Here is a 9,841-nt window from a genome sequence, read left to right on the forward strand (position 1 = left end):
AAAGAAAAAGGGAAGAACAAGAAAAAAGGAAAAAAAATCTAACGAAATAATGTCTATATAAGCCAACAATTCAAAACACTTTTCCCAAAACAGAAATTAACATCCTCGCACACAGTTTACAAGGCAAACAATGTTAAAGAAAATGCGAGTAATTATGTGCGATTCGTATGGCAATTAGGAGGGCGAAGAGGGAGTGGGGAGGAGGGGGAGGGGAGGGGAGGGGAGGGGAGGGGAGGAAAGGGGAGCAGGGGGGAGGGGGAGGGAGAGGAGGATGAGGAGGAGAGTGGAAGGGGATGAGGAGAATGGGGGAGGAGGAGGGGGAGTGGGAGAGGGGAGTGGGGGAGGAGGAGGGGAGGTGGGAGAGGGGAGTGGGGGAGGAGGAGGGGAGGTGGGAGAGGGGAGTGGGAACGAAGAGGAGGATAAGGGGAGGAGGGGGAGGTAGAGGAGGAGGAGAAGGAGGAGGAAGAAGGAGAAGAAGAAGAAGAAGAAGAAGAAGAAGAAGAAGAAGAAGAAGAAGAAGAAGGAGGAGGAGGAGAAAGAAGAAGAAGAAGAAGAAGGAGGAGGAGGAGGAGGAGGAGGAGGAGAGGAGAAGGAGAGAAAGTAGGTGATATGATAATAATAACAATAATAATAATAATAATAATAATATTATTATTATTATTATTATTGTTGTTGTTGTTGTTGTTGTTATTATTATCATTATTATTATTATTATTATTATTATTATTATTATTATTATATTATTGTTATTATTATTATTATTATTATTATTATTATTATTATTATTATTATTATTATTATTGCTGACGAAGACGAAGACGAAGAAGAAGAAGAAGAAGAAGAAGAAGAAGAAGAAGAGAGAGAGAGAGAGAGAGAGAGAGAGAGAGAGAGAGAGAGAGAGAGAGAGAGAGAGAGAGAGAGAGAGAGAGAGAGAGAGAGAGAGAGAGAGAGAGGAGGGGATTAATAGAGAGAGAGGAGGAGAGAAACCGAGAGAGAGAGAAATAGAGAAAGATATTGCGAAGGGGAGGAGAGGAACCGGAAGACAGAGAGAGGAGGGGAGAAAGTGAGAGAGAAAGAAACAGAGAGAGGAGGGGAGAAAGTGAGTGAGTGAGAGAGAGAGAGAGAGAGAGAGAGAGAGAGAGAGAGAGAGAGGAGGGGAGGGTGAATCTGTGAGAAGAAGGAGGAGGGGGAGAGGAGACCCCTCCTTATTCACAGGTTATTTTTGAATCCCTCACGACGGGAGGCCAGTCCGTGAGCAGAGCTCGAACCCAAGACACTCTCTCGTGTGTGTGTCTCCCTCTTTATCTCTCTCTCTCTCTCTCTCTCCCTCGAGTTAATACACCCCAGCGCAATGGAAACGCTTCCTATGTCCATGGATCGGGATTCCCTGATACAGTTACTCTCTGAAATTGATACTGTATTATTAGACTGTGATGGTGAGTATTTTTTTTATTTTTTTTATTTGTATAATGTATTTGTTAGTCTGATCTATATATGCTACAGAGGAAAGCTGAATTTTATATCAGAGTAAGTGCTTCGTTAAGTGAATGTAGAAAATGGGTTATGAAAAGTATGTATGTATATGTAATAAAGTGTATTGTTGAAACAGTGTTGGAATAGTGTTGGAAATTAGACAAGAAGTAGTGAAATAACATTATACTGAATTATCATATTATACTGAAATAGTATATTATAATAAATTATTATATTATACTGAAATTAGATCATACTGAAATATTATAATTACACTGAAATTAGATTATACAGAAATTTGATTACACCGAAATCTTACATTATACTAAACTTAGATTATACTGAAACATTATGCTGAAATAAGATATAAGGAAAACAGAAAACGGACGCCATTCCTGTTTTCAGGCCGTTGACCTATTTCGCGGAGTTAAAATTGGCAGCGATTAAAAATAAGTTTGTGCCCTGCTTAAAATGCAGAATTAATTCAGTTTTTTTTTTTTATGAAATGTGAATAGAAATTAAATGTGATTCATTTTGTTTATTTGTTTATGAATGTTTCTTTATTCTGTGTATAAATATTATATATAAAATAGCATAGTTTATTATACAGAAGTTTTAAGGCTTAAATAGGTAGATATTTGTTCAAATATGTTAATATTCACAATAAAAAAAATATATATATATTGAGTTTTTAAGTAATATATATGTTTTTCTGTCTCTCATTACAAAAATTATATACTCTACTATAATAACAATAAGAAAAATACAGACAATTTTCTTCTTTCTTCCTAAAATTCAGGACATTACTATAGAAGCCATGAAGATATTTTCCGTTTCCTTATCATAAGTAAATCTATTTATTTCATGTTTTATTTCCAATAAGCTAGACATATGGTTAGTATGGTAGCAGAAGGATATATATAATGGGGGATATTAATAAATAGATAAATAAATAAATAAATAAATAAATATATATATATATATGTATATATATATATATATATATAATATATATATATGTATAATAATATATATATTATATATATATATATATTATATATATTATATTATATATATAGATATATATTATATATAAGCGCTGTAGACTTTAGACTTTATATTTAAGTCATTCATTTTCATTCATACTCTTTTTCTACATTTATTTTTTAATGGCCACTTATATATTGCATATGATATCCTTATTTCTCATTAACAGTACAGTAATGAGGGCTGTTTTATCTCATTAGGCCCTTGTTAATTTAATTTTTATATCATTAGCAATAATAATTTCCGTTTTATCCCCGAAGTCAGGTGAATATGACTTGTAAACCATTAACAAAAATGAAAAAAAATGTTTGACATCATTGATAAAAATTTGAACATTTATTCTCATTTCATAATCAAATCAAAGGTATTTTAACCTAATATTAATTCCAGTGATTAATCCATTTTTATTTCATATTAATAGAAACATGTAAATATCATCTTAAAAAAAACTATTAGATTATAATTTATTGTTTATTTCTTATTATTATTTATTTATTTATTTTTTTTTTTTGTCTCAATAAAGTATTTGATTTCTCCATTTCCATACTGTAAACCTAACTAATGTATCACATTAAAACAACTTTTTTTCACTAAATTTATGCACTAAAATTAGCATCCTCTGATTTGCCAACTCTGCTACATCTAATGACCTAAGCCATTCTCACCAACCACATACCTCCCTTTCTCTAAGAGCCTTTCCTTTTCCTTCACTAAAAGAAGCTAACTCGAATTTGGCCCGTTAGTAAATCCTAACAGACTTTTCCCACCAAAACTTAAAAACTATTCTCATTATTCAACCCCATACCTACCTTCCCCTTTTCCTTCACTAAATCTATTCTCATGAATGAACCGCATAGCATGTCCTTGATTTAAAAATTCCTTTTCCTTTCACTAAATATATTCTCATGAATGAACCGCATAACATGTCCTTGATTTACCTTCCCTTTTCCTTGCACTGAATACCTTCTTTCCTTCTATTCTCTTCTCTCTTCTCATTCCCCAACCCCATACCTACCTTTCCCTTTTCCTTCACTAAATCTTTTCTCAATAATGAACCCTATAACATGTCCTTGATTTACTACTACTTCCTTTTCCTTCCACTAAATTTATTCTCATGAATGAACCCCATAACATTTCATTGATTTACCTTCCCTTTTCCTTGCACTGAATATTTTCTACCCTTCTATTCTCTTCCCTCTTCGCATTCCCCAACCCTATGCCTCGCCTTCCCTAACATGCTGTCCTTGCAGGCGTCCTATGGCAGGGAGCCCAGGGCATGGACGTCATCCCCCGCTCCCGCGAGGCCCTGGAGCGCCTCAAGCAGATGGGCAAGAGAATATTCCTCATCACCAACAACTCCACCAAAACCCAGGACCACTACTTCGCCAAGTGCCGGCAGCTGGGATTCAGCGTGGAGAAGGTGAGGGGAGCTGGCAGCGAGGAGGAGGAGGAGGAGGAGGAGAAAGGAGGGGAGGAGGAAGACAAAGGAGAGGAGAAGGAAGACAAAGGAGAGGAGGAAGACAAAGGTGAGAGGAGGTGTGAACGAGGAGGAGGAGGAGAAAGGAGAGAAGGAGAGAAAATTGTGGAAGGGAATAGGGGAAGGGTGAGATATCTCATGATGAAGGAAGTAGAATGAGAGAGAGAGTGATAATTGAGGGAGGGAAGAGAGAATGGAAGACAGAATAAAGGAGAGAGCAAGAGAGAGGGAGAGAGAATAAAGGAAGGAGAAAGGGAGACGGAGAGAGAGAATAAAGGAAGGGAAGAGGGAGAGAAAATAAAGGAAGGAGACTGGAATATTTTTTTTCATTTTTGCAATTTCTGTATATTTTTTCTACTTTCATTCAAATGTAAATTTCTCTCATGTAACTTCAGCATAACTTTTTTTTTTTTTTCTCAACATGACTTTACTCATCCCCCCCCCCTTTCATTATAACGTTCTCTTTTATAAATTCAACACAACTCCCTCTCTTTTCTCCCTCTTAACACGACTCAAAATCCACCGTTGATTTCCAGGACCACATCCTAAGTTCCCCGTACATTGCGGCACAATACCTCAAGGAAATCGGCTTCAGCAAGAAGGCTTACATCATAGGTTCTGCCGGTCTCGCAGAGGAGATTCAGAAAGTCGGAATTACTACCATTGGTACTGGAGTAAGTATTATACTGTCTTTTTTATGTGCTTGATTTTTCTTTGTTTATAATGATTTTTGGTCTTTTTTTCCTTTTTTCTTATTAGATGTTTTACTCTATATGAAACGAGGCAGCTCTCTATTGGTGTGTTTGTTTTCTTGATGTTTCAGATGGTAGTTATCATATTAGGGTGAGAGAATAGTTTACAAAAAAAGCAGGAGGTATTTTCCCATAATGGTTTTATGATTCCGCTTCTTCCCTCTCTTACAGTTCTATAAATCCTCTCATTCTTCCTTCTTCTGTCCATTCTTTATCTAGTTTACTTTTTTCCCCCAACCATTTTTTACCTTCCCCACCTACTCTTCCCTAAAATGCAAGATATTTCATTTCCAAAGCTATATATTACAGCAGAAGGTTTATGTGCTCCGACAGGTACAGGGTATTTAGAGCTATTCAACCTGTGATTTCTTAATGCATGAAATATGTCAAATAATCTCTGTGCTTTGAAAGTCTTGATAGGAGTTCAGATGCCTCACAGGAATGACTTACAGTGCCACAGTGCCAGATGCATCACCGGAGTGACTTACAGCTCCAGAAACAACAGTATACTTAACAATTTCTCTATGCAAAGTGTGCCGATTTCAGTTTCAGATCATGGTGAATTAATGGCCAGTGTAGTCAACTAATATGAAGAGTCTTAGGAATGAATCTACACTTGATTTCAAGTCAGTAGCAGCTTAGTGCTTGAGTCTTTCATCTGTTATCAGTTTCGTAATGTCATCTACAACTTTAGAAATTTAATAACCACTGTATAACATGCTGGCTTAATATATTATTGATATTACAATCAATATTAGTGCTTTTCCCAAAACCTTGAGTCTCTCACTTGTAATCAGCTCCACCTTTTCTTGTACGAGTTTAGAACGTTAATATATAACCAATAAATAACATGCTGGTTTGGTCTATTATCACCGTTACCATTACAATTGAATATTTGCTCCTTTTCTGTACTTTCACTCACACAGTTGGAAGTTTATTTAACATTGTGGTTAAGTAGCAATAGTGATGGTGTGTGGTTTTTCATAAATAGATGTACGCATATTAGTGTACAGGTATTAGTGTAAAAAATGTACTGTGTAAGTATACCCTGCCATAGATTAGTTTATTAATCTATAGGAACGTGCTTTATATAGTAACAAAACTTTTCCTAGTATGCAGTTGTTTATCGTTTTGTAAATACACGCAGGTTGTATGGTCCTGTAAATGAACACAAATAATATGAATGACAACAAAAATGTAATGATGGATGGATGAAAATATAAAAGTAGATAAATAAATTGGAAGAACAGATAAAAAAAGATAGATTGCCAGACACAAAATAGACAAAGAGGTAAGATGAAGAAATGACTGAATGTATAAAATGAATGTAAAAAGACCAGAATATGAATGAATTGACTGATGGATCAATGAATGAATAACTACAGTCAATCAAAGAATAACAGAATGAATTACTGGTGAATTGATTTTCAACTCTGAATGAATATGATAACAGGAATTTATAAACAAATACCACTTAATGTATGAATTTTATATTTATTATATGGTTTATATAAATGGAACATGTAATATTTTGTGATGATAATATATATATATATATATATATATATATATATATATATATATATATATATATATATATATATATATATGTTAAAAATACCATGTGAGAAGTTTAAAATGTAACTTGCTTGTACTATTTGAATGACTTTCACTGAATGCATTACATTATTGCTAAAGCTGATCATAGCTGAATATTTTTGTTTGATGAATAAAAAAAATAAGAAGTTGTGTTACATACTGTTAATTTACTTTATTTTTGGGTGAAAGTGCTGTTTTAAAAGTACTATGTTTTATTATTTATTTACTTGTACTACAAATAGAAATACCCTGAAGACTTTTGTCACATGCACACACACACACACACACACACACACACACACACACACACACACACACACACACACACACACACACACACACAAACACACACACACACACACACACACACACACACACACACACACACACACACACACACACACACACACACACACACACACACACACACACACACACACACACACACACACAAAGAGTCCTAATGAACCTAAATAATTTTAGAAGCATCCCTGTGTACGTAATTGGCACAACTGAAACCTCTTTATATAAAGGATTCCAATAAGGAAAGACATTAATTGGTTCCTCATACAACACAATAAAAAATTATGATAATAAAAGAGTAGCTGGAACATGAAAAGATAAGCTTGAACTTTAGATCAATGAAAAAATATGAAAATCTACTAGTGACGGGAAAGGGATGAGGAAAGCAGTGTGAATTTCTCTAAATCGGTAAGATGCAACAAATCTGCACACAGTAGAGCTCTATATAAAAGGCATTTAACTGAACATTCATAATATACAAGCACTTCCTGAGCACCACATTACTTATTCCATTTGCGCTGCCTGCACCCACCACGACTGTCACTACTGTTCTACCTCTAATGATATGTAATCACAGACAGAAATAACACTCATTTACCGACAGCAACGACAACAAATACCTGGGTTGGTTTCATGTTAGGTTCCTTTATTGACTTATGTTGTAGCTGTTTTATTTAATGTCTAAATGCATTTATATCGTGAATGTCAGAGCAGACGATATGAGTTAAATTGGCATATTCATAGTAAAGGGAGATTTTAGGGAGGTAATAGATGTATATTTATTGTTTATATGACCCTGGCAAAATCTACATCCTATAATACACATGTATTCACATATTCATTCTTACAAGAGTTATAGATCATGAATCAGTAACCAATAGTTTTTAATCAGTACCCTTATTAAAGTCTCTGCATTTTCACTTCCAGCCTGAAACGATTGAAGGCCCCCTGTACAATGCCGTAGTTGAGGGGAAGTTAGGCCTCGACCCTGACGTTGGGGCTGTAGTTGTTGGCTTCGACAGAGATTTCAACTATGACAAGCTCCTCCGGGCCACATGTTACCTCAAGGACCCAGAGTGCTTGTTCATAGCTACAAACACTGATGAGAAGTACATAGTGCAGGGAACCAATTATCACTTGCCAGGTGAGCTCTGAATAAATATATTCATACTTTTATGCGTTTATAGGTATTATATTCATTCTTGCAGCTTGAATATTCCCAAAGGATACATAGGTATTTGTGAACATAGACAGTAATGGATGTTTTTTTTTATATGCAGCTGTAGAAAAGCAGAGAATGTAATTTGCCATACAGAATCACCAGATAAGAAGTTTGATTGGAAAAATCACTAAAGAGGAGTAAAATCTATAAAGATGTCATAAAACTCTTAACAAAATAAAATACACAACTTCCAGCTGCTGGTGTCATAGTCAATGCCATAGAGGCGGCCGCAGAGCGCCCAGCACGGGTCATGGGCAAGCCTTCGCTCAACATCTTCCACATGCTACAAGCTCGTTTCAACCTCCAGCCTGAGAAGACGCTGCTCTTCGGGGACACGTAAGTGAATTCATAGTTTGGGGATGAAGGGAGGATGCTTTTGGTGGTGGTGGTCTATTAAGGTAAATACGTAATATACTTTGTTATTGGTTTACATGAAGTTACTGGTTATGTTGTACATGAAATCAGTTTCATATAATAATAACAAAACTAAATGTAGAAAATGAAAACATATATTATTCATAGATAAGGAATTATTCACATAGTATTGACTTACAAAATAATATGAGAGCTATAATGTTAGGAAAAGTTTCAAATCAAATGCTTTCAACAAAATAAAGCAGTAATAAAATTCCTACAAAAATATTACCAGTTTGTACACAAGAAGATAGCCATTGCGCACACTACAAATAAAAGAAATTTTTGTACTACAGAAGCTCAGTTAAACATTCTAAATTCTTAATAGAAAAAAGAAGAAGAAGAAAAAAAAGATATCCATTGTACAAGTGCCTTTTGCAACATTGCAGACTACACACAGACATTCTGTTCGGCAATGAGAGTGGCATGTGGAGCATCTTGGTTCTGAGTGGGGTCTCTACCCTCATGGAAGCCCGCGAGCTACCACAAGACCCCCAGAAGCAGAAGCAGCTGCCACTCTTCTACCTACAGTCCCTTGGAGATATCCTCACCCTTATGGACGAGCAAGTGAATGGGGGGGTGAACGAGCAACAGAACTAGGCAACAGGACTGAGGCAACAGGACTGAGGCAACAGAACTGAGGCAACAGAACTAGGCAACAGAACTGAGGCAACAGGACTGAGGCAACAGGACTGAGGCAACAGGACTGAGGCAACAGAACTGAGGCAACAGGACTGAGGCAACAAACTTCTGACTACTTAGAGAAGGCGTATTGTTGGATGTGATTGAGAGTAGATGGTATTTTAAGTATGATTTACAGTTGAAGATGAGCGATGAGACATACTGTCACCGACAAGTTTATTATCATTATTATTATTATTTTTACCATTTATAATATTGTAAGTGAGTCTGTTTGTTTTAATTTTTGGTCTTTATTCACATGTAAACTTTGTGTTTGCCTTTCTTTTTTTTATTATGTATACATGTGTAGTATGATGGTATATGTAATCTTGTTTTGAGGAAGCACTTTTATTAGCCAGTCATGTAAACCAACATATATTTACCATTGCTTTGCGAAGTATGAATATTTATATTCTGCATTGCTTGGATGACAGACAGTAGTGACTTTTTGTATTGAGTTTATAGGAATTGATGGCATATGTAGTGAGTGATAGAGCTTTTTCTATAGTATGTTAGGTAATTTAGGTTTGCTATGTGTATATATTCACACAAAATGGCATATTCATGCTTTCAAAGATATGCAAAATCTTACCTTCTTCCATAGCCTTTACTTTATATTAAAGTATTCTATGAAACTGTAGATTTTGTAATATTTTGTATGCTTGCGAGCATTTATATACATGTTATTTTGTTTACCAAAGATTAATATTGTTCAGTGATTCATGGTTCTGCAAGGCTCTGTTAATTATACGTCCTGCAGATTTACCTTCTTGTTAACCATAGTAAATCAATTTGCATAAATTGCATCTGACGACCAAAATGTAGCACTTAACTCTATCGGTAATAAGAGTTTATATAATATCATGTGATATA

General features: G+C 35.2%; 1 protein-coding gene across 1 annotated transcript; it reads left to right on the forward strand.

Annotated features, from left to right (window-relative positions):
- Positions 1-1,229: 1,229 nt before the first annotated feature.
- On the forward strand, positions 1,230-8,991 carry LOC119574943 (glycerol-3-phosphate phosphatase-like). Its single transcript, XM_037922230.1, has 6 exons — positions 1,230-1,436; positions 3,771-3,940; positions 4,534-4,671; positions 7,579-7,795; positions 8,068-8,209; positions 8,677-8,991. The coding sequence occupies exons 1-6, from the start codon at positions 1,352-1,354 to the stop codon at positions 8,885-8,887; spliced, it is 963 nt and encodes a 320-aa protein (XP_037778158.1). The 5' UTR covers positions 1,230-1,351; the 3' UTR covers positions 8,888-8,991.
- Positions 8,992-9,841: the final 850 nt, after the last annotated feature.

This window comes from Penaeus monodon, chromosome 7 (genome assembly GCF_015228065.2).
Source record: "Penaeus monodon isolate SGIC_2016 chromosome 7, NSTDA_Pmon_1, whole genome shotgun sequence".
NCBI lineage: Eukaryota > Metazoa > Arthropoda > Malacostraca > Decapoda > Penaeidae > Penaeus > Penaeus monodon.

What these genes read in the sequence shown, in the direction of transcription:
- LOC119574943 (XM_037922230.1), top strand. Translation starts at nt 1,352, where the DNA reads ATGGAAACGCTTCCTATGTCCATGGATCGGGATTCCCTGATACAGTTA. An exon ending in TGTATTATTAGACTGTGATG is followed by an intron (nt 1,437 to 3,770) that starts GTGAGTATTTTT and finishes CTGTCCTTGCAG; the next exon opens with GCGTCCTATGGCAGGGAGCC. An exon ending in AACCAATTATCACTTGCCAG is followed by an intron (nt 7,796 to 8,067) that starts GTGAGCTCTGAA and finishes CACAACTTCCAG; the next exon opens with CTGCTGGTGTCATAGTCAAT.